This window comes from Cydia fagiglandana, chromosome 14 (genome assembly GCF_963556715.1).
Source record: "Cydia fagiglandana chromosome 14, ilCydFagi1.1, whole genome shotgun sequence".
NCBI lineage: Eukaryota > Metazoa > Arthropoda > Insecta > Lepidoptera > Tortricidae > Cydia > Cydia fagiglandana.
The window spans coordinates 19,614,172-19,640,910 of record NC_085945.1 but is presented as its reverse complement, the minus strand read 5'-3'; the positions used below and the strand labels follow the sequence as shown (position 1 = coordinate 19,640,910).

Below are 26,739 nucleotides of genomic sequence, written 5' to 3'. Positions count from 1 at the left end.
GAGAGGTTCAAATGTAAACAGGACTCGGTTCTTTTTTTCTCAGTGCCTATATGACATTTATTTCAGTTTAGGACTCTGTGATTCGAATACGAGGTGTTTATCACACAACGGCGGTCATTGAATACCGATTATTGTAATCTTATCAGAATGATACGAAGAACTGCATTTTTACAGGACATTGATCATTAAGTAGATATTACGAGAATCCGCGCCTGACTGACACGTCATTCGACGAGACTAGGTAACATAGACTAGGAATCCTCTAGACCGAGTAACTATAGAGCAATTATTTCATGCAACCAATGATGCCAAAAATGCGGGGGTGCGCGGGACGAGGTGAGCGAAGTCCCGTGCCGTGATTGGTCCGTTCAAAGACACGAACGTCACACAAAGACACTTTCGACTCGAACATGGAGTAAAATTACCGTATGTGTGGCAGAGGGGGTAGCGCGACTATGCTAAGTCTGGAGGAAGTTTTGTCTGTGCTAGGTATTAACGGCAGCCATAATATTATTATTAAGCTCCGCCGTAGTTTTTATATCCCAGATACTAAATTGGAAAGACAGTTAGATGAGTTCCCAAAGGTAATGCCCAATGTACCCAATTTAATCTGCCCGGGGGCCTAGCCAAGATGACAATCGTTTGCAGAAAACGGAACGAAACGCTATCATTCCCATATATTTATTTCATGAATCTAGCTAGTACATATAATAACTAGATCTGGCATGATGGGTGGGGGGAAATGACCGAACGGGATAGTCTTATGTATCTTTCAGTAGAAGTAGCAGCGAAAGCGCTACTATTGTTTGTCCTTGTCACAGTCTCACATTTTTCCCCCCGCCGTAACTTTAGTATGTATTATGGTGGGCAACAAATAAATTCGACCAATCATAGCGTCGCATTACGTATGTTTTGTCCCTTACGGAGGCACGCGTATACCACTTCTATAGGATCTTACCTTCTATGATTTATTTACGTTTATTTTAGCGTTTCGTTTCGTTTTCTGCAAACGATTGTCATCTTAGCTATCCCCCCTAGAAATACAGGTCGGTAAGATGCGAGTCCCTTTAAGCACTAATAGAGTACTAGTGTTCAATCAATACCAAAAAAACTATTGAGAGTAGTAATGAACCAGTGAAGGTGCATTTTCGATCTTACATCAGATGAAGATGATCTACGTATAAACGCATAAGTACCTATTGGCCCGCACCCGCATCCGCACCACACTTGTACCTAATGTTTAACAGAGGCACTCTTGCCTGATTAAGATCATCAGTGAACTTTAATTTTGTATTAAAGCTCACAAATTGTCATAACTCGCTTATATAAGTCCTTATTAACTTTGGGAAATTATTCCTTATGCGAGTGCGCCAAAATTACTGGTTAATTAACGGGACTATATTCGTTTGCCCAATCCGAATCGTAATCAATTTGTTTTTCTTTGTGCTTGATTTGTATCAGAATGGATATTAATAAGTGTTCAGAGAGAGAGAGGCCCAGCCCAGCAGATGCGCGCGCGTCGGCAGGTGTGCATACCGGGCGTGCAGCTGCCGCGCATTCTTATCTCGTAAGGCTTCGCTCGTTTTATTATGCACTCAACTTGAAGCCAACTTGCGATACCTACTTTCGAACTGAGGAACGAAGAGGCTGTCCCTTTGTCGAATAGCTTGGTTTGTCCTCATCATAATCATTTTATTCGTAAAGCTAATTTACATGTCAAGGATACACTGTTGAAAATTGTTTTACGAATACCGAGACAACTTAGCGTGAAAACACTAGAGATGGCTAAGCTAGGAATCGAAATTATAATATGTAAGTAATTGGTCTGACTATATATCGAACAGGCCCTGTGCCACACTCGGCACACTCTCAGATTTATGGTGCCACATAAACTTGGCAAATTTCCTTATGTTTATGTTTTGGTGGATACGGAAAAGCGCAAAAAAACGGCCAAGTGCGAGTCGGATTCGCGCATGAAGTTGCAAAAAAATCAAGTTTGTTGTATGGGAGCCCCACTTAAAAAAATATTTATTCCTGTTTTTTGTATTTGTTTCTATAGCGGCAACAGAATTAAATAGGTACATCATCTGTGAAAATTTCAACTGTCTATTAGCTATCACGGTTCATGAGATATAGCCTGGTGACAGACAAACAGTGGAGTCTTAGTCGTAGGGTACCGTTTTTGTACGGAATCCTAAAAAGATAAAATATGTGACCCAACCTAATATATAAATTGAGGTATTTTTAGGTGCTCCGTCAGTTTCATCACTCGATTTTGTGAAGGATAGGATCATTATTGTGATCGCCAACCTATACGCCGCCAAGCTTGCCACAGGCCTCCTCTTAACTTACTTAGGTCAGTTTAGTTTAACGTAGGGTTTGAGCTATTGATGCCATGATAGCCCAATACGGATTGGGGACTTTTAAGAATAATCTGACATAAATTACATAAAATAACCGTAAGTAAAAAAAGACAACTGTATTGTAACCTGCACATAATAAAAGCTCGAAACATATAATCATAAAAGCTCTTAAGCCATTAAAATAATAATGAAACTTGTTCTCTTGATCTCAGCGAGGCCGGCGAACAAAGCCGGCCCGCCATTATACGCGGCTCAAGGACTGCGGCCGATTCAACAGTATTCTGCATATTATTACTATTGACAAAGCTTAGGTACGGACCTATTTGTTGCTTACGTAAACCATCAGTATTAACTTGTTAGAGATACAATTTACAGTAAAAAGAGTTCTCAAACGAATATCATCATAAGTTTTGCGAGAAAAGAACACGTTTTCCATTGTCGTCGTTCGGCAGGGAATGGCGAAGCGCTGTCTGTAAGTCTTCAGGCTTTTGTCTTCGAGGGACAGAAGACAAGTCATTCCGAAGACACAGAAAAAACTACCAAGAAAAATGTACGCTTATCAGCGTTATCTCTTAATACCGCCTCACAATGACTCTAGCTGGGACGGGATGCATTGACCAAATGTTTGTTTGTTTTGCTGGTCTCTATTGTCTTGTTCGCTTTTTGTAGTAAAATGAGGGTCTAGGCCGTTTCAAATTGCAGACGGTTCAAATGCCCACCGATTAGACGTGCTGGCAAAAAGAGCTTACGTATTTATTCAGATGAAGTACGCAAAAAATTGGACTGCAATTTGCAACGCATTTTGCAAATGTTCCAGAGCGCGGTAAATCTTTTATGGTACACATTGACACGTTTCCGTTATTGAAATTGAATGCAGTTGCGTACCAATGCCATCCGCAGGTTTCACAAATTCGTTTATTGTCGTGTTAATTTGAGCTTTATTGTGTAGTAAATATGGTGCGATTACCCAACTAGCAAATCTATGTGCTATAAAAGTTGAGAGCACGTTTTTATTTTCGCTTTTTGGTGCTATAAACGGTGTAAAAACAGTCGAATAAAAGTCCTGTAAGCGTTTACTCAACGCGAAAAGGCGCACTTATACAGACTAAAAGTGTTATAAAAATAGAGTAAGCGCTGTATAAGAAGCAAATCGATGCTGTAAGAGTTGAGTAAAAGTTGATATAAAGCGCTTCTAGTGTTTTAATAGCAACGATAGTGCTTGTATTCGATTATTTGTTCTATAAACATTATCAATTTGCTATTACTCAGTGAAAGTGTTCTATAAAAGCAACCGCACTGCTTTTTCTCAGCAAAAATGTTTCGTAAAAGTTGCCGAATTGCTTTTACTCGGCATTTTGAATGTGTAAGAGTGCAGTAAATGCTTTTATTCAACAAATATGTGCTAAAAACGATCTCAGGTAAGCGATTATATTTCAATTATTTGATTAAGTTTGAGGCCTAATCGTCTTCACGTATCTAATAAAACAAGAGTACTTAAGTATTTTTTTACTGCTGTCATCCATGACATTTATTTTTACCGTGATTGTGTACATAAGTTTTTACTGTCTGTAAGTACACGTAATACAGTAAAACCTAGCGCGAAAAATACTTTATTGATAAAACCAAAGGCACTGGTTCATATATATTCATGGGCCGCCTATTTTCTTAAATTTCAATAAAAAAATATTAATTAAAATAAGTAAAAATTTGCTTACACGATCTAGTTTCTGTTATATCTCATTAATTCGACTATAAGTTGAGTAACTGCGTTTACTGCTACACTTATAGCACATGTTGTCGCCATGTTTATGGATTTATAGTCCGGTGGCCGACTGCATGAAACCCTACCTGATAAAAAAATAGAATAATCCTACTCTGTGGGGGTAGCTGACTTTTAGCAGCTTCAACTGCTCTTGGTCGGCCGTGGCTTAACTTGGCAAGTTTTGCGCAAATGGCAAAAAAGTGGTACAAATATTCATCAAAAAAACAAAAGTGGTCAGCTACATCCTGTGTTGGCAGGTTCCTGTGTCCGACCGAATTTGTGGTACCACGTGAGCTACAATTTACTTCATCGAAAAATAGAATGTCACTTGTCGTTGAGGTATCTGGTATAAACATTAGAACTACAGGTCGATTACGAACAGTTCCACGTCGCATGGCACTAGCAGCAAAGAACCCGCGTGTTATCGGTCCGACTTATTATGAGCGATTACCTGCAGAAATAAGGACGGAAACATCTGATACAACATTCAAGCGTCGATTGAGAAACTTTTTACTGGACAACCCATTATATTCAATAAGTGAATTTTTTGACATAACTGTATAATTTATATTCGCATACCTATTCTTGACATTGTCTTTGTTTATTATCATACATCGTTATCGCGGGAGCAAATATAAATTTATTAAAGAAGTGGTAAAACAGACTGCCCGTTTAGTAAAAACAGACCTTTCTGCCTACACATTATAAGCCTCCAAGAAGTTCATCATACATAGCACGAAGTTTTTGTTGCATAATGTTCATAAATCTTGCTTTACACTCTGTTAGTAAATAATGACCCGGAATCGACATATCAAATAAATATTCATGATTTATTTTGTACAACATTATTTAATTTTTGTTGATCTTAAGTGATTTTCGTAATATACGACATAAATTTTCTCTATGTTTTCTACTCTTAATCTGCGGCGTCGTGCAGTAAATATCCATTTTAATTGGCTAAATGATCTTTCGACTGCTACTGTTGTAATGGGTGCGTTTTTAGAAATAAAAATAAGCTTGCTATCAGAAAGTTTCGTGTTCGTAAAGTACAGAAGTCATTCGTTGGGCAATGCATTCATTTTTATAACAAGTTACCTGAGGATGCTTTAAGATTACCCTTTCCAGCTCTTAAGAATTACTTAAAAAAGTCATTGATGTTGAAGGCTTATTACAGAGTCGAGGACTACTTGACAGACAAACATGCATGGTCCAAACCAGAAACTGTAATAACGACAAGTAGCAATTAAAAACATTGTATTATGTGTAGAGTTAAAGGTGACTCAGCTCAGGTAGAAAGCACATCAAATTGTATGAAAGCATCTCATAACAATCAGTTAGATTCATATAATATGTATTCTCATTTCTTTTATTGATTTTATTTTCTTTTCCTTTTGTAAGATTTGATTTGTTTTCTGAAAGAGCTACGTATTTGTGATTTCATGTGCATATATTTTTATTTTTTATATCAAATTCTATAAAGTTATGTACTCACTGAGTATAATTGCATGAATTCTATAGTAATTTAAATTGTATTAATTACTCGTAATGCATGTTAATTATAAGATGTAATAATGTTTTGAAAAGATGTGTCCCGCCGAGTTTGTTGCCGGTCCCATATTGGGATACCCTCCTCCAATTGAGGGGGGATTTAAATCTTCTCGGGGCAGAGGTGTACGGTTGGAGCCGGTAAATTTATTTGACGTTCATAAGCGCATTGTAATATGCCTACTTGAATAAACTATTTTTTATCTTATCTTATCTTAACGACGGAAGTAATCAAATGTAGAACGATATATCGTTGAATCTAGTACTATCTCCTTCTCCGATATCAGTTCACACATTTTTTTCATAACTTCATATCCGGCATTTTTCTGCAAAACCACTTTGAACTTTTTTAAAATCTGTTTTCCATCTTTATTCAAAATTAATTTGGATATATGTTTGTATGTATTTTGTACTATGGTCAAACTTTCACTAAGAGATAGATTTTGGCACTGCAGTTTATTTATAGCATCTGGTATTACTTGCAGATACTTTGCTATGAAATTTACATCTTTTCGAACTTTTGCACTGAGTAAAGATTTTTTTGCTTTGACGATGCACTGTGCGTCTGAATTACGAAATGTGTCTATAACGCTTTTTATTTCATCAAAATACTTGTTGTAGTAAATGGTAGCCTCGATCCATGTTCCCCAGCGAATAATTGTTGGGTTTGGAGGCAAAGGAATTCCATTAAACATTTCTCTTAATGCTTTTACTCTTTTCGGAGATTTGCGAAATACTTTCTTTACATTTGAAATTAATAGGTTAACTTCTGGAAAAAGAACACGAACTTGATCGGCAACTCTGTTAAGAGCATGGGCTAAACATGTAACATGGACAATGTTCGGAAAAAGTGTTTTCAAATTTCTGCCAGCTTTCAACATATACCCCACACCATCAGTCAATAACAACAACACCTTGTCATGCTTATTGTGACCAGGGCCCCACAAATCATCCAGGGCATTTTTTACAGTATTAGTTATACTGATATTGTTCGTTTCATTTAAACATTTGCTTGACAGCACGTGTGGAGTTCCAACATCATCTTCAAGCATAGCACCTACTATAACGTTAGCGATTTGACGACCTATAGCATCTGTGGTTTCATCAACACTTACATATATATACGCGTCTTTTAATTCGTCTCTAATTATATCCATCTCTTTGTCGTATAATTCATTCACGCAAGTCTGCCTCAGCAAACATTCTGAAGGGACCTGAACAGTTTTTTCAAATTTTCCAGATACACAATCTTCAATGAAATTTTTAAATACAGGGTTCTCTATTTGAGACCACGGTATGTTACAGCTTACTAGAAATTTTGTCAGTTCCAACTTAAAATCTTTTTTGAGAGAAGTGTGTCTTTCAGAGTTAAAATGACGTTTCACGGAAGATTTAGTTTTACAAAAACTAATATTGCACTTCGAGCAAAATAGATTTGTATCGCGAGCCTCTAGCTCAGGATAATCCTGTATAAACAACCCCACAAATTCATGACATGTTATTTTCCTTCGAGGCATTTTAAAGGCAACTTCTATTTGATTATGTTGTTACAAATAAAGATCAGTCAAGATTGACAAATGTCTAAATTGACTGATAAGGTTGCGTACCTAATAGGTAATCTTTTTAAGTACCAATCAAGTCAAGTATGGAGGTAAGATAGCATTGATATTCAATAAAATAATTATACATTTTAAGGTCGTAGGTATAAACGTTTCTCTATACGAATGTCATTTCTGTTTTTGACTGTTTTTTATAATCTTTCAGTATTGTCAAATCGTATTTGCTCCCGCGATAACGATGTATGTTTATTATTGTTATTATTTGACGATCCTTCTCAGGTGAAAGTTTTCATATTATGTATTATTAATGAAATTAATTAATTTGGACTATTTTGCTATTATTTAAATTTATTTCTGACGATCACAATATAGATTCTTATAAATTGACATTAATGTAATTTGTACTGTAATCATATGTTGTGAAATAAATAAATCTAATCTAATCTAATCTATGGTAGGATTGCTGCCATTCACATTTTTTTTAATGCGGACGGACTGCAAAAGCTATCAGGCTAAGGTGAGGCCGACCAAGACATACGTCAACAAATTTAATGTAGGTATTACAATCAGTTTTTTTCATTCTATTTTTCGATGAGGTAAATTGTAGTTGTCACGTGGTACCACAAATTCGATCGAACACAGGAACCTGCCAACACAGGATGTAGCTGACCACTTTTGTTTTGCTGTCCTCAAAGGCAGCTATCCTACCCTGCAAGTTTCATTCTATTATACGATGGGGTTTTTTTTTTGATGAATTTTTGTGCCACTATTTTGCCATTTACGCAAAATTTGCGAAATTAAGCCGCGGCCGACCAAGAGCAGTTGATGCTACTAAAAGTCAGCTACCCCTACAGAGTAGGATTTTCTATTTTTTTATCAGGTAGGGTTTCATGCAGTTGGCCACCGGACTATATTGAAACGTACAACATGGCTGACTTGTGCTGTTAATGTAGTTCAAAACTCTTTAAAAGTACTCTAAGCTGAATACATTTTGAATGAAACCTGTAAATACACTTCAGCTCCTATAACAGCGGTTTGAGCCCCATTACCCGAATTATGATATAAGCGCGCTGTTACAGCAGCATTGTTGCCAAATGGTTATTGGATTGCTTTTAATAGGCTTTTATAGCAACAGAGAAGAGAGTTGAGTAACAGTTGTATTAAAGCGCCTTATTCAGACAATTAGCTATTCTATAGCTGTTATATGATTTTAATAGAACAATTATGCTGAATAAAAGTGATTTAGTAGCGCTAATTCAGCATTTATTAAAAGGTGGAATAAAAGTGCTAAAAGATAGTGCTATAAACGTTTATACGACATGATTATAGCACTAATTAGCGAAAATTGCTAAATAGTCGAGTTAACCGCTATTATACGATATATTGGTGTTTCAACAACCGTAACTCGGCTGTTATACGATTACAGGCTGAGTAAATCAATTCTTATACGACTATTTTGCTAGTTGGGTAGTCTGACGCTGGAATTAATAAATGACCGAGTTACTGAGAGTCGGGGAATGGGGAGTCGGACTAGTCGGAGGGATTGTGCGGAAGCGACGGCCTACCTGCCGGCAATTAAGCAGCCGCGAGCGCACGCCGGCGCCGCGCCGCGCGGCCGGCCAGCGGCCGACGTAATCCCACGGCCTAATGGAAACGTCGAGCGGGTCAACCAGTCTAAAGGTGGGATCAGACGGTTCATTTTTTGTTCATTTTTTAGTTTCATTATTCATCTTTCACTCTAAATGACACGTCTGAACACAAAATGAACCAAAAGTGAAAAATGAATTAATTAGTGAAAGAATCCAACAATGTTGGATATTTTCATTCGGCATCTTTCACTCGCACTCCGAATGAACAAAAAATTGACAGTGTGAACACAGAAATGAACGTTCATTCGGATTATGTATATTTTTCTGGAATCCTGTCTACTATTACGTCCAACTATCTAGCTAGACAAAGATAACGTAAAATCAATAAAATGGTGTTCAAGTGAAACGAACAAAGTACTCTTTTATTTTTGGAGCATTTTAAAAATGGGTGCGTATCGATGGCAATAAACATTTTTATTATAATATCAGTTGCAATAACGCTTATTTAGTATAATTATTAAATGATATAACAACACTTAATATATTTTCATATGATATATATTATCATTTTATATAAAGATTAATTGATCTAATAACATTTAGCATAACATTCTTGAAGTATAATGCATATTTCCTATATTGAATTTATGATATAAAGTTATTTCATCTAAAGTAGAATTGTTGATATAATGTATTAGATATATAAATCCGCATTTACTATTACACACTACAAAAAACGATACTCTTTCTACGTATAACGAACTGCTATTTATAATAAATGCTAGTGAAAGATGCCGAATGAAAATATCCAACATTGTTGGATTCCTTCACTAATGAATTCATTTTTCACTTTTGGTTCATTTTGTATTCAGACGTGTCACTTTGAGTGAAAGATGAATAATGAGACTAGAAAATGAACAAAAAATGAACCGTCTGATCCTACCTTCAAGAGAACATTCATCCGAGTGAACCGTCTGATCCCACCTTAACTTGCGATGTTGAGATCTATATTAACTCCTTGTCTTTGAGGGCTCATCTAACTGGCCGCGTAGCCAAGATGCCGATCGCTTACGCTCCGTAGCGATCGAAACGCAACTGTCACTGTCGCACTAATATGGAAGTGTGATAGAGAGACATAATGGTTTTCGTTGTCGAAGCGATAGCGATTGTAACCTTGGCTAGGCTGGCTGGTCCTTGACTCGCCAGTGCTCGGTTGGTGGTTAGAATAGCACGTGCACTCCACACACACTGCACGCGACAGAAAAACAAGCGACAGCTGCAAAGCGGAGACTCACAAGGCTTGTAAGACTCTACCTTGTAGTCAATATTTAATAATATTCAGATAATTCTTGATTCATTTCAAAAGCAACCACATGCCAAGAGCATGAAATATGGCGGGGTAAACTGTACAATGAATCCAGTTTATGCAAGATTGTAAGAACAAGTACTATTGACTTGCATGTATATTTTACTTTGTATGTTACATATAACTAAATTTAAAAGATGTATGTACCTATCATACGTGTAGGTGGTTGCAGTAGTGACTGCATGCTAACAAATGTAGATATGGCTTAGGTATTCTTTCAGGTTGAAGTTTTTGTGAAGTGTGGACATGAGCATGAGTAATGACAGCGTTTGTAAGTATGTATGTAGAATAGACTCCGTTGGTGGTCCGGTACCAACATCACTTGAAGGCTAATGACGGGCTTCCCCGAAAGGAACAAAAGAACGCCTAATGACGGACCGCGGTGTTATTTATTGGGACGGGTCTTTAAGCGGATAGAGCCTGTGTCCAGAGTTGTTGGCTGCAGCTTACGCGCCTATCTTATCGTCGTTAGGTTGCAATGCCATGCGACGGGCTTCCCCGAACGAAACAAAGGTTTTTATTAGGGATGTACCGACTAGTCGCCGACTAGTCGGGAAAGCCGACTATCCGGCTTCATTTGTAGTCGGCGATTAGTCGGCGACTAGTCGGCGAAAATGGCCGATTAGTCGGCACTTTATAAATTACAGAAAAACAGGTCAAAAAAAATAAACAGCACATATTCTCATAAGCTTTTCACCTACTTTACCCAAATTTAAATTATTGACCGTGTGGTCGCTTTCTTATGTCCGATTGTCCGGTCGTCGCATGAGATATATATGTCGCAGTAAGATAGATAAAGCCGTTATATAGTTATAACCCTAGGGATATAATTATATGACGTAACATAGTTAAATGAAAGCGATTCATTACTATCTTACTAGGTATATAACTATAATACGGCTTTAGTTTAGTGATATAGTTATATCACTGGATTAAGTTTAGTGATATAGTTATATTACTGGATTGAGTTTAGTGAAATGATTGTAGGTAGGAGTGCAGCGGTGCGGCGGAGGTATAGTTATATCCCTAGGGATATAGTTATATGCCGTATAATACTTTTTAGCAATATTACGTAAAAGTACAGGTCGATTCACGAAAGCTGGCGCGAGATTTCTAATGAGTGACAGCTAGCTATTTTCATTGAAATTCTGTCAAATCTCGCGCCAGCTTTCGTGAATCGATCGCAATGCCTCATAAACCCTTAAAAATAGCAGCATGAAAATATATATAATAGTTATCTTGCTAGGAATATGATTATAATACGGCATATAACTATATCCCTAGGGATATAACTAAACCTCCGCCGCACTGCCGCACTCCTAATACCTCTACAATTACTATCTTACTAGGAATATGATTATAATACGTAGTTATGTACTATACGGCATATAACTATATCCCTAGGGATATAACTATACCTCCGCCGCACCGCTGCACTCCTACTTACAATTATTTCACTAAACTTAATCCAGTAATATAACTATATCACTAAACTAAAGCCGTTTTATAGTTATATACCTAGTAAGATAGTAATGAATCGCTTTCGTATAACTATGTTACGTCATATAATTATATCCCTAGGGTTATAACTATATAACGGGTATATCTATCTTACTGCGACATATATATGGCCTTAGGATTTTTTTATTATTTAATTTTTTAGCGCTTCGATATGATAAATAGCGCGACGAAAGGGGTAAAACGATTGTTTTTTAGTGCATTTGAATCGAACTCAGAGCAAACTATAATGATCTGGCCGACTAGCCGACTAGTCGGCCGACTAATCGGCCATTCGAGCGCCGATTAGTCGGCTAGTCGGCCAAATCAATAGTCGGTACATCACTTTTTATTCTTAAAGTTAACTTGCGACCCGCCCCGGCTTCGCATGGGTAGAACAAGAACAAGAAATTATACACCTAAGGTAAACTTTCCTCAAGAATCACTGACAATAGGTGAAAACGTTTATCGCGGACATACAGACAGACGCGGCGGGGGACTTGTATAGTTTTATAAGGTGTAGTTATACTTAGTGATAATGATAAGCCAGGTTTTACTTGCATTACATTGCAAAGCTATAGATAGGAAACTTCCCGAAAGACAGATAATAAAGAATGGTCGCGACCAGTCTACGGCAGGTCGGAGTGGTCGCCTGTCTATATACGCAGCATATTGACAGTCTGACAGAAGCCTAAATTCTAGCGATAAATAATTAATGACCAACTTGATTCACACGGATTCCGCTTATCACGTTTGTCCCAAGTTAAACTGAGAACAGATTTTTATGGATTTTATTGTTGAGAAAATGTGAACAATGCAGAACCACCGCAATGGAGAGGTGGAGCCAATATGAATAACGTTTTAAGTCAGATGGTTGAAACAATTAACATGTTTTATAAGCATTAAGTTTCGATTTGGTTAGTGAATCAGTTAGAAGGGACGGTATGCAATCAGCTTAATGATCTTTATTTTTTTTTATATCGCCATATGCTAGCGGCGTAGATTTCTTGGGTATCATCATCAACACAGTTAAGTAACCATTTCTAAACCTTATTACAAGAGCATAAGATATATATTATTAATGGCCAAGTGTATTGGTCTTATTATAACGAATCGAATAAAAAGCGGAAACGGGCACGTGTTGGAGGCTGCGCCGCGATCCCGTGCGTCCCGAGTCCCGACCCGACACGTGGGCTCGCGTATATTTACCAATTTCGGTGGCGCCGAAGCAATAAGTGAGGAATCAACTTTTCCATCAGTGTGATAGGACCCTATAGGGTCATTCCATGTGATTTCAACAAATTTGAATTAAAAAGTGTGCCGCATGATTTATGATTTGCATAAAAAAAATTGAGGATATATTTCATGGTAGCAGAAGTGCTGAACCACCACCAGTTTATTTTTTTTATCTTTTAATTTCCAAGTTTTGCCCATTCGAAGTTAGCAGTGGGGTCAAATTCTTGCTTGTACAAAATCAGACCTAACTTTTTTTCTATAAAAGGTAACGAAATAATTATTACTTTTCTTGATTAGGTAAGAAATGTGGATATTATACTGTATGACAAAATTTATCTGAATTAACTACAAAAAAAATGGTGACCACCCGAAGTGTACACCTAATTGGTCAATTATTGCAATTTTAAAATGGTTCTTGTGCCAACCCTGGTGCATATCAAATATTACTTTTTTCTGAAATATAATGTACAGTCAGCGTCAGAGAAACGTGACCCCCCTGATTTTAAAACTATAGCTCACACGGCAACATCGAACCATTAGTTCAACATCGCCACAGCTGTTTCAAGCATCATATTATTTCAAAAAGTCATTTTTCCCTTTTGTCTCCAACCGTTGTTGGGAATCGATCCTCGGACCTCGTGGCTGTTATTAAGACTACATGTTCTTACATTAGTCCGTCACTTAGACCATTGAGCCACCGAAGACATATTATTACTTGCGAAAATATGAATCACTATCGTCAAATCGTAAAGGTGGAAGTTACTTACTCGTATGTCGATGCGTCCTTGTCTTAGTCATAGATACTTAATATAGTCTTGTCTTTGTTTATTATTATTTCTCTACCCTCATATCCGAATCCGAAAGTGAGTAATAACATCTTTAACTAAATATGTGTTTAGGTTGAATTTAGTATGATTATCCCGTTTCGCATTTTTAAAATTACAATTGAGTTTTAGGGTAACTTTGTAATAATTCGCATCCGCCGCAAATCATTACCGTCATCGTTACGTCTATTCTAGGTGTGCCGAAGTAGTAACGTTGTTACATATTATTCTCGACTTGTCCGAAAACTTGTGTCAACTGAGTTTTAAAATGGTTCGATTAAACTCTTTTATGAGATCGAAAATTGTAGTGCTTCGGGAGTATTAAAAAAAAATTGCACGAGAAATTAAAATAGCGGTGAGTTACTTAGAGTTTACTCCATTCCATTGGCCATGTTTTGTTAATAGACCTACCTATTAAGTTTAAATTGTGTTTTTTATTTGCAGAGGAACACGGTTCGCAAATTGGCTAAGGCGGTATGAAAGAACGGGTGACGTTAAAGAAGATCGGCAAGGCCCTCGTCCTTCTGCCTACACAGAGGAATCTCAGCGGCACCGTAGTATTGTGCAAATTCATACCGGCGCTCCATTTACTACAACTCGCTCAACAGCTGAGACATTTGGGGTCATCTCTTAGCACTGTCAGAAGACATTTGCACGCTGTCCAGATACACCATTATAAACCAGCAAAAAAAAAATAAGTTTGTTTAATAAGCATCGCGACGATCGTCTTAATTTTGCCAAAAAATATTAGGATTTCGACTGAGAGAAGCATTTAACGTGTCTTTACATTTAAAACACTTTTGAAAAATAAGTCATGTCATAGTAAATATGTTACAGTTGTGTAGCAAGGATATATAGGTATTACATTATTTTGGTTTCATAAGTAATAGTTACTTTTTGTTAGAAGCGTATTATTCCATAACAAGACTTGCCAAGATTGTTAACCCTTTTTCTAATGCTAAAAACAAGGTATAGGTAGTAAGTGTTGTGTTTCCTAAAATTGTGGTAACGTGACAGGAGATGAATATTGTTATCGCTGGCCGATAACATGCTGTTTCTCTCTCAAACGTAGTTAATGGCTCGCAAGGTTAGAATATCTTCGCGTTTTACACATAACCATTATTTATCAAACCCAATATTTATATATAGTTATCTGTTATGCAACTGCATAATAGATATTAAGACAGCTATAATCGCAGCCTATGTAACATACCACAATTTTAATTAACTCCCACTATAATATTGTTGTTTATTTAACTATTAAAAGACAACTATGCTTACAATGCAGCTGTTATGCAAAGATAAAATACCAATAAAATACAGTGTTTTTAAGATTGTTTTTATTTTATTTTTTCCTATTTCTACTATAATATTTGATATTTAGTGATATTACCCGTATTTAGTTTCCAATAGTTCTGAACTTAACAAAACAAAGAAAAAACCAAAAAGATTCTAAATCCTTTGGATCGGTCTCGAACCCGGTTTCTTAGGATCTTTAGTCCGCTTATGAAACCACACAGCTACGCAAACATTACGTGTGATGACGAAATTATTGTACAGTTTCTATACTGATACCAGGGGGGTCACGTCTCTCTGACGCTGACTGTACTTGCCGTGTTCATCTTGTAAAATAAATATAATTGTGTTAGATCAATTACTTCTAATAGAAAAATGAAAGTGAAAATTGAGAAATTCGAAAAATGCTCGTGTTTGACTCTAAAAAAATCCATGTGGAAGAGAAAATAAAAATTTGATTGTAGTCAGAAAATATACCTGATAATTTCGTTAATTAGATTTAGAAAAAGAAGTTTTGTTATTTTGCCTATTTTTTGAAATATGATTTTTTTAACATGCTACTTTTTACAACTATCGATACAAAATGTTTTATGTTATAAATTAATAAAAATGGGACGGTAATTGGTCATACGGATATTATTTACGTTTTTTATGTTCAAATATTTTTTTTGACATGGCAATAATTTCATTTGTAAATTTAATGAGGGTATAAATTCGACAATGCACTGTTACCTGACAAGGATTGTGAATCACTTGCGAATGTTTCTTAATTTAGCCGTGTAGTGAATAACCGACGCCTCCTGACTTGTTAACAAGCTTTATTTGCATGTTAAATGGCTAAATTACGAACATAAGTAAACGGCCCAATAATCCTTATCGAAGTTCTATAGGAAATCGTATTTATCTAGGAGATAATGAAGTGGTGCAAACTCTTTGTAGTAAGTGCTTGTGTTATTAATAGTTGACTGTTCAAATTCATGGGATCAAGTTCTTTTTCGTCTCAAAATCAGATGTCGAAGAAGCTGGTACATCTATCAGAGTGATTTAAAAATATAAGGACCATAAAAAATACACGTTCTTATCATAGCTTCGTTCCCATTTCTCAAAATGAATTAAAAGTGCGACGTTATTCAACTTCAGAAATTTTGAAGTAGCAAAGGTTTGCAAATGATTTTTTTTTTATAAATATATAAAGTAAATTTCAATCGTCTGGATTTTATTTATATTTTGCCATCGAATTCATTCATATTTATAAGTTTAAGGTCATATGTATTTTAATCTGCATAAATACAACAAGAACGAAAATGTATGAGACGAGCAGTTTAAAAAATCATATTTCAATAAATAGGCAAAATAACAAAACTTTTTTTTCTAAATCTAATTAACGAAGATATCAGCTATATTTGCTGACTAAAATCAAATTTTTATTTTCTCTTCCACATGGATTTTTTTAGAGTCAAACACGAGCATTTTTCGAATTTCTCAATTTTCACTTATATTTTTCTATTAGAAGTAATTGATCTAACACAATTATATTAATTTTACAAGATGAACACGGCAAGTACTTTATATTTCAGAAAAAAGTAATATTTAATATGCACCAGGATTGGCACAAGAACCGATTTAAAATTGCAATAATTGACCAATTAGGTATACACTTTGGGTGGTCACCATTTTTTTTGTAGTTAATTCAGATAAATTTTGTCATACAGTATAATACCCACATTTCTTACCTAATCAAAAAAAGTAATAATTATTTCGTTACCTTTTATAGAAAAAAAGTTAGGTCTGATTTTGTACAAGCAGGAATTTAACCCCACTGTTAACTTCGAATGGGCAAAACTTGGAAATTAAAAGATCTTCTCTTCTTCTTCCTCTCCTGTTCCCATTATTTGGGGTCGGGTCTCCTCACTGTCCTGCGCCAAGTCCTACGATCTTGGGTTGTCTGTTGGGGCACCTGGGCTTTCTTGAGGTCTCTTTCTATACTTGTCCACCAGGTATAAGGCGGGCGGCCGCGGCCTCTTGCGGCCTCTGGTAGATTGAGGGCTACTTGTACTACGTGATCGTTTTCCCGTCGTTTAACGTGGCCATACCAACGAAGGCGGTTTTCGGTAAGTTTGTCTGCGATTGGTGCAACCTTGAAACTACCGCGTATATATTCATTACGTATCTTGTCTAGCCGGGTTACACCTCCCGCCCACCTGAGCATCTTCATCTCGTTGGTATGTACCTTTTGCTCGTGAATTTTCTTTGTTGTCCAGCATTCAGATCCATAAAGTAGCGCGGGACGGACTGCCGTTTTATAAACTTGTCCCTTTGTTTTTATGGGGATACGTGGGTCGCACAATACACCTGTAAGCGATCGCCATTTTTGCCATGCGACGTTTATTCTGTGTGCCACGTCAGCATCGACATTTGCATCGGGTGTAAGTATGGAGCCTAGGTACTTAAACCTTTCTACAGATGGGACAGGCGCGTCTCCAATACAGATGGTTTCCGGTATGTTAGTTCTGCTGAAAGGACATTTCAGGTATTCCGTCTTATTCCTACTAACCCTCAGGCCGTGCTTTTCAAGTGCTCGTGTCCACATGTTCAGAAGTTCCTGCAGGTTTGTCGCGGTGTCGGCAGCTAGAACTATGTCATCCGCGTACAACATGGTACACGGCAGTGGAGATGGTATATTTCTGGTGAGGTAATCCATGACCAGGTTAAATAGCAGCGGGCTGAGCACGGATCCTTGATGAACGCCTACTTTGACCTCAAAAGCTCTACTTATGCCTGCTAGGCTTCGTACTCTCGTGCTGACCTTAATGTACATGTCTTGGACAAGTTCTACGTAATATTCAGGGACATTCTGAGCACGAAGAGCCTCCCATACAAGCTTACGGGGCACACGGTCGAAGGCTTTTTCTAGGTCTATAAATGTTAGGTGTAGGTCTTTTTTGTTGATTCTAAATTTTTCCATCATGATCCTAACAGTCTGTATCGCGTCAATGGTTGACCTGGATGCTGTGAAGCCGAACTGATTTGGTGACGTTTGAGAGATGTTTAAGATTCGTTTATTAAGAACTCTTTCCCATATCTTAAGCGTATGTGAGGTTAGTTTTATACCTCTATAGTTCTCGCACAGAGCCACATCACCCTTATTCTTGTAGAAAGGCAGTAAAAAGCTTTGACGCCATGAATCTGGGATATTTTTGGTTGCTAAGATGATATTAAACAGCTTTGTAAGCCACGCTACGCCTATCGGCCCAAGAGTCTTCCAAAGATCCGCCGGGATCTCGTCCGGCCCCGTAGCTTTTCCACTTTTCATTTTCATCGTCGCGTGTTTAACTTCATCACTCCCTATTTCGGGCACTGGTCCATATGTAGGTTTGCATGGCGTCGGATCTTCGTTTGGGAATTCTTCATTTAGAAGTCGTTCATAATACTCGAACCACCTTTCTCTGATTTGGATATTATCTGTTAAAATTTGTTGGTCTTTACTTTTGATAAATTTATTAACTTTTATGTCCATAGTTGCTCTGTGTCTCGATTTCGCTATTTTAAGTACTTCATCTGCGTTTTTAGCATTTTCCAAACTATTGTAGAAAAGTTGATTGCTCTGTGCTCTTTGTTGTGCCACACATTTTTTCGCATCTTTCTTTGCTTCCATGTATAGGTCCTTGTCTTTTTGAAGTTGCGATCTTTGCCACTTTTTGAAACATGCTTTTTTGTTGGCCACGGAGTCCTTCACTATGTCGTTCCACCAGTTTGGGTCTTTACCGTTCCCGAAAGGCCCTTTAGAAATTCCAAGTATTTCTGCGGCTTTGGCTCTACATCGTGTTTCGAACTTTGACCACATGTCTTCGGCACTACTGTAATTTACGCTAAGGTCGGTTTCGAGGTATTCTATTACAGCAGTCCTCAGTTGTGTGCCTTTGGGGCCGTTCAGATCCTTCCATTTTGTCCTTGGTGTTCGGTTGACTATGGTTTTTATCGGCTTTGGCAAAGCATAGAGCTGTGAGCTTTGCATAAATTACCTATTCTATTTTTATACATATTTAAAAAATTGTTACATAGAAACAAGCCGTTAAATAAACTTTTATTTAGCTTACAATCACAAGTATAAGCTATGATGATTGTTCGTAAAGATGGTATAACAAAGTATCCAAAACAATATCTCTGTTCACTCATTACGGGCAATTATATGTATAGCGGCCACTCCGCTCCGGCCGGGCCGGGCGGGGCCAGGTGGTCTCTCCACGTTTTGCGTCTGCGCCGTATTTGGAAGGATGTTCTCTTTGTTCCTATCTCATAAGTGCAGCTGTCCAAAAAGTTGCCGTTTCTTTTACGACTAGGTAGTTATTACTATTAGTTATCACATCATGGTAAGTTTATCATATTCAAAGTAAATCACCCGAACATACCAATTGCTAATTGTGATTGCGTTCCTTAGGGCCACTTGCACCATTCACTAACCGGGGTTAACCGGTTAAACCTCGAGTTACCATGGTTACCAGTACAATTTGACACTGGGTTAACGGTTTAACCTGTTAACCCCGGGTCTAGTCGCTTAGAGTTGTCTCGATGAGTATGAATTGATTTTTAAAAGTACAGTCATCGATAAAATCTTGTGCCAAACTGATTTTTTTTTGTCAAAAATTTTGATATGTAGGTGATCTGAGAGAAAGTAGGGAGAGCCGTTACTTCGCGAGGCCCCCGCGCCGCGCCGCGCCGCGCCGGGAGACGGGACGTGAGCGCCGGCCCAGGCGGATTAATCGCTCTTCGGGCTCCTCGTTTATGTCCATAATTTCAGGTTTTTAATATAATAAATATTTAATTCTGTACAAATACAAATACTTTGTCTGTCGCCAACTTTGAAATACTTTGACTTGAAAATGATTGATGAAATGTTACTGACGTAACATCTCATGCATGAGTGATGTGCAACAACATAGCGTGTAAGGAAACACCTACATATTCTGCACCCAGCCGAGTTAAAGAGGACAAAGGCAACCAAATGTTGTTACAAGTCACCCACCATTAAGTTCTGATTCAATTCACACCCCAACAACCTTGCAAGGTTAAATGCACACAGCGCACACACCCATTTCCAAGCCTTGTCTTGTAAATGGTTGAGGTGAGTGAGGAGCATGAAACGGGCAGAAAGTATTGCGCTGCGCCCAAATTAAAGGGGACGGGGAAAGCAAATGTCGAAAGGACAATTCTTACCCCAACAGTGCAAGGTTAAATGCTTACAGCGCGCATATCCAACAGTTGCGTGCGCAGCTAGTGGAGGCGCACCTGGCGCGCACGCGCAGGTGTGCCTCCCCCGCCCCGCCCCCGCCCCGCACTATCTGTATGAACCTCAGGAAGTGGACCGTGACGCAAGGGGTAGTATTTGTTATAACCTCGTTGGTATTCCGTTTCCGGTGTTTTGAGGGTTATCAATGGGTATGATTTAAATAGGTGAACTCCGGTGCGCACCCGTCAACCCGTTTGCATGTTAGACAATACTATACGCGGTATAAACTGATTACCGGCTGCTTCCTTCACCTTGAAAGCAAAAGGGTACAACTAATTCAACGTTATCTGTGTATGTAGTGTTTAAACTCGAGAGCAAAGGAAACCGATCTTGTTTTTGATTCATTTGCGTTACGTTGCTCTCAAGTGCATATTTTCGTGTTTTTTTTAAATTCTCAATGACTGACAAAAATGCTCTTGAAAAATATAATCAATCATCTACTCTTACGCGGATACATAATAAGTAACGTTATTCAATTATTCAGTCAAATAAAAGAAAAAGTAACTGAACTGCTGATAATGTTAATTGAGTTTCTACAATTTTTTACAAATTTTATTCTGGAATCTCCGCAAAAGCCACTAAGACCCTTTTAAAAAGCTGCATATTATTATTGCGCCTTTGTACATTGTATACTTTCTTTTAATTGTATCTTAACCTGTCTTATGTACAATGAAGTACATATTTGAAACCTTAGTAAAAAACCAAATACCTACATTAATACAATGTGTTATATCAATAGAGGACGGGACGACCTTTCATTTCACGGCATTATGTATACTCTAAATTCTAAAAGAACTGTAGGTTATATAAATCGATCGTAAGTTGCACGATATAATAGCACAGATAGATAGATAGAGATATCGTCTAAATGCTGCAAGAAATTTAGAAATTTTGTGAGTAGTCATGGTGCATAATAATACATATACATATGTCTAATTCCAGCAATATTTCATGTTGTATTGTACGTTTGCAATCTTTTGCGTTGCGGCGCGTTGGTGTTGGTCTGTTTTATTTCGCCTTTCTGGTGACAGGGGTGGTAAGATTTCCAAAAACAAAGTATGTAGCCTAAATCCATCGCTTAAGATTTAAGGTTTTCAAAATCAGCTTGGTTTAGCCTTGGAAAGCAAATTGACATCAGAGTAACTTTGCAAGTGCAAATCTTGCCCGAAGCGATGAATAAATTGAATAATTCCATTTTTCCTTTACTTAAAAAAATTGCTTTAAAAAACTTGCAGACGTCTTACAATATTTATTTATTTATCACGAGGCGAATTGGCTGAGCCGGCCCTGCCCGCGGATCGTGGTTTAGATACATCTACTCGGCCTAGAGTAAAAACCGGTTCAGACATAATAATAATGTAATCTTAAATTCTAATTATTGTTATCTTAATGTAACCTACACGCCAAAAAAAAACGTACAAAGAAATAAGTGGACTAACCTGAGGCCATTCTGCGCCGGCGTCGGCTGCTGTACGTTAGGTCCCTGCGGGGAGTGCGCGAAGATCTGGTCGGCGTGGTCGAGCAGGGTCTCCACCAGCACGTTGTAGAACTTGAGGTCCAGGATGGCGGCCACGGACTCGCGCGGCGCGCGCAGCAGCGTGGGCCCGAAGCACACGGCCAGGTTGGACGCCGTCATCAGGTTGCGGTCCGAGCGCGCCGCTACTCGTCTACAGTACATTCAAACTGATTCACTACTTATTTATAAGGCACAAGGGTGTCAGAAATTATGCTAAATTGAACAAGTTCTAAATCAGGTGGGGAATATATTCCCTCTGCCTTATAAAACTTTCACTCCAAATTTAGTAGCTATAAAATTTCAACGTAAACAAAAATTAAGAGATAATAAAATTTATGGTTTATATCAATTACAATATTTGATTTGATCACTCATTAGAAAGATAGCACTAAATAAATCATTTCTGACAAAGGTTTTGTGACCGTTTGTTAGGGCGCGTTAAGGAAGTTAAAGCGAAGGGTATTATTACTGCAAGTTGATTAAAAACCTGGACATAAACACGGGACGTTAATCAACATCATAGTTGTAGAATGTAGATGAACTTTTGTATGTCTACAATCAGAAGAAGATACCTCACTATGCAATGGGAGTATACGCTGCGTCAATTTCTTTCTGGTTCGGTCGGTCCTTTAGTCGGGGAGCATTGCGGCCGGTCGGTCATCAACATATCGTTATTACATACATATAATTATATACTATGATAGAACGAGCGACAACGGCCACTACTCGTCCCCGCCATAACATCATCTTAAGCGACGGCGTGGCGAGCGTCAAATCAATGCCATTGATACATTGCGCTCGACCAAACGTATGAACGGTCTCGCCCCCCCCCCCCCCCCCTCCATAGGGGCTCCTAGATTACCTCAAGTGGTCGACGACCAGCCGCAGCATGTCCCTGTTCCTGGCGGGCAGCTGCGCGACGAGCGCGGCGACGGCGGCGACCCGCTCGGGGCGCGACTCGAGCTTGGCGGCGGCGAGGAAGCGCGCGTGCAGCGCGTGCGTGGCGAGCGGCTCCGGCAGCGCGCGCAGGTAGCTCTTGAGCGCCGACGTCAGCGTCTTGCTCTCCCACTCCAGCGGGTCCGCCAGCGACGAGGGCGGCCGCCCGCTGGCCGCGCACGACACCAGCCGAGATACCTTCGACGCCACCCCTGCCACTCTGCGAAATACGTTATACTTTATATATTACTGTTTCGACAGACTCCAAAAAAATATGTAGAATATTATTTTTTGATCATTGATACACTCTCAAGATTAACACATATTTGTTTTAAAATTGTTCGTTTCGATAGGAGATCCCGATTCCTGAATACCTGATTACATTATACATTTTGGCATTATACATAGTCGCGTCGAATACCTGGATGCTGAATCACTAAGCGTTTTTAAATTTATTCCATATTTTGTTAACATTTTACAAACATCGATTCCTTCTCCCTATTACGCAGGTTAGATACGACATATTATCGCTGTGTCGTCGACATCCTAATATGTATTACATTTACACACGCTCGACAAGTCTCGGCAAGCGTCTGCAATCACAAGCGTGTGAACGGGGCCGGCTTATTGGCTCGCGTGAGCGTGTCGCCGATTCGAGCCCGAAGTGGGGGTCGAATCTGTATTTATATTGATCTGTATCAAAGGTAGCTCGCGGCAAGCGCTCGGAAGGTAGAACACCCGCCGCCGCGCCGCCCGGCTCCTCGTCCGCACTGACCGGTACAGGCCCTGGTCCTCGAGGCCGCGCTCCTCGAGCACGGCCACGAGGCGGCGCACGAAGGCGAAGCCGGCGTCGTCCAGCTGCGCCTGCGCGCCCGCCTCGCCCGCGCCCAAGCCCGGCGCCGCGCCGCCCGCCAGCTCCGCCGCGCCGTTCTGCAACATGCCCGTCATGCCCGTGAGTATATACGAGTAATAGCGCACCCCCTATATAATTATGATAAATATTCTACTTCGAATTCGTCCTTTGGCATATATTCATCGAGATGCACATCGTTAGGCCGCCTCGTCCGTTAGGTTAGGAGAACGGCCGCATTAGAACTGTTACGCATTAGTTTTCTTATCATAGCGTGCTCAAATAAAATATAGAATAGAATATATTTTATTTGTAGCGATTCTTTCCAGAAACACGGCAAGTGAAATAATTCTTGGAGCGCTTTTATCAGTTTAACATAGAAGGTGCTACTTACTCTTAACTAACTTATATCCTTATTTGGTCGAGCGTAGGGAATGCAAATCGGTTATTTTTTGTATGGAAATGACCGCGGTTTCGGTTAATAACCGATTATTTCCATACAAAAAATAACCGAAAATAACCGATTTGCATTCCCTAGTCGAGCGGAATGTATGGCCTTGGTTTGCCGCTCGCCGCGCCGCGTGCCGCTTGCGTCCAGTCCGCGGCCTTTTACGGTTCAAGAATGATCAGTTAACAGAGTAAAGTAGTAAAGTATGGCACATACCTGTGGACTGAGCGCCCGTAACCAAGCATTCCTATCTCGCTCGGATAAAGCTTGCAACGTCAGTGGCGTCCGTTCCCGGTCGGCTGGTAATGCGTCCCAGCAGAACCGCCGCTCCGTGTCCGTGACGCGCCGCGCGCCGCAGACACATACGCTTTCTGCGGGCGCCGTCTGTGTGTATCAAAGTGTCGATAAATAAGCAATTTACAACAAAAAATCTATGTATTTTGCCTTGAATATTTCGTACCTTATTTATATTATTTATGTTTTCTTAAGTTCTCCTCATGAACCCCAAATTTATGTGAGTCGAACACGTTGGGAAAAAGGGGCGTTCAATTATTTCATGATTTCCACAGGAAAGATGCTTTAACTCATAATAAAAAAGGTTTGGACCCATGAGCATATAAAGAAGCTTTTACACGGATCTCTGTACTCATTGCTTTCAATTTGTTTGTATTTGTACAAGTTGAAAGCAATGAGTTTTGAACACGAAATCATTAATCGAGGTGCCTTAAGACTGCGTCGAGCAAAATCTGCGAAAAACGCAGTCACCGTTAAGTCGCTAGTCACATCTCTTGATTAAAAAAATTATAATAAATGTCATTATTATCCCAAAGAGTGTGTTTACAACGAATCACCCTTGAAAATCTGAAATCTCTTACAATATAATAAATAAACTTATGCAAAGTTGTACCTAAAATGAGATGAACGAGTGTCAGCGTTTAGTAAAATTTGTATAAAAAAATCGATGCTCAAGCTATAATATCGTGATTTAGAAAGCCAGATTAACTGAACTACAACGATTCAGCCTTTTCCTATTTTTCCTCTTAAAGGTAACAGAGACATTCAATCGTAAATGTAAACTTTCGTAAAATTTCCACACATCCGCCATTAGGCAGTGGTACTGGTTTTCTATACAAATACAGCACCGGAACCGGGAATTCCCGGTTCTCGCCAAATAAACTCAGTACAGGGAGCATTCCCTATCCGCCATATCTGTCAAGATTCTCCTTTGATTCAGATGCCCGCTGGGGCTCGTCCGGAGCGGTCGTGTAGTTGGGCGTCCCATTATGGCATTTCGTTTTGGCATATACATTGACAGAAATTCATGTCCGTATACGAATGATGATACCAGTGAAAAACTGTGTTCAAAATAATTAAGGTAAATGAATAATCTCACACGGAGATCTAGAGTCATTAAAATTTTGATTTGTTTTTATTCACAAGTCATAATACTTAAAAAATATAACAAATTATTTAAAAAATATACGAACACAACTAAATCAGTGTAATTAGTTTCTTCCTAATTCACTTAAAATTAAAAAAGTTTGAAGATTTGTTTTTTTTATTGGAATAAATTTTCATTGTGCTGGCATTCATATTACGTCATTTTAGAAACCTACATGACATAATGTCTTACTAGATAGACAATTTATCAACAAAAATCTTCACATTTTAACGTAAAGAATTTTAATTATTAAAATTTTATTTATGAAGACGAAGCAATGTTGTTTACATAATTTCAGCAATAAAGTTCTTAGTTTCACCCAGTTTTGTTGCTGTTCTAAAGAGCTGTTATTATATTATCAAATGATATTATATTATCAAGAAATTTAAATCAAGAGTCGACCTGCAGTCTCAGCGAGTTTTAGTGGCTATATTATCAGTTGAAAGAACGATATTTAATGCCAATACCATCGGAGTGGTCTGGTTTACGAGTATGTTGGTTTGATGTGACGATTCTTATATAAATGTATCTATCAAATAACAACGTGCTTTTATTTTATTGATATTCGGTGCAAAACGATAACTCAGAAACGAAATAGAAATATCAGAAATGCCTTTGGTTTTCTTTCAGTGAACGTTTATATGACGAGGTCTTAGTCTTATCAGCGTGGCTTCGGCCTTTGGACATTTTTGTAAGGCACTGGTCCCACCGCGAGCTAGTAAGCTATGAGCTATCGGCTATAAACACGAACAAAAGATAAGCACTCCCGTGTAAATAAAAGAGACACGGCGATATTTATAGCTCACCGCTGGGCGAGTAACTATAAATATCGCCGTGTCTCTTTTATTTACACGGGAGTGCTTATCTTTTGTTCGTGTTTATAGCCGATAGCTCATGGCTTACTAGCTCGCGGTGGGACCAGTGCCTAATGCTCTGATTTTGTTTTACCAATAAGGTAGGTGAGGTATCTAAATCCCTAATTGTAATAACCTTTATTTAAATGAATCCTAATTTATTTCTTTAAATACAAAACACAAATTTCAATAGCTTCGTAAGTATTATCCATCTGACTTAATAAAATAACTCCTAGGTTTGATTCGGTCTATCTCTACAATCCGCATACAATCGCCCACAACCACACTGTTAACTGACAGTTCGTAAACCTTATTACAAAAGGCATAAGGTCCACCAATGGACAGTTAAGAGTGTTGCTGTTTGTGCCTC

The 26,739-nt window shown here is 38.5% G+C and overlaps 1 protein-coding gene across 1 annotated transcript in view; it reads right to left on the bottom strand.

Annotated features, from left to right (window-relative positions):
- The window catches only part of LOC134670483 (rho GTPase-activating protein 26), a 72,650-nt gene that overhangs the window by 5,119 nt on the left and 40,792 nt on the right, over positions 1–26,739 (bottom strand). The window contains exons 10-13 of the mRNA XM_063528308.1: positions 24,291–24,458; positions 23,552–23,706; positions 22,703–22,996; positions 21,764–21,991 (exon numbers count right to left, since the gene is read on the bottom strand). Of these exons, the coding sequence (XP_063384378.1) occupies positions 21,764–21,991; positions 22,703–22,996; positions 23,552–23,706; positions 24,291–24,458 (845 nt within the window). The remainder of the gene's footprint in view (positions 1–21,763; positions 21,992–22,702; positions 22,997–23,551; positions 23,707–24,290; positions 24,459–26,739) is intronic.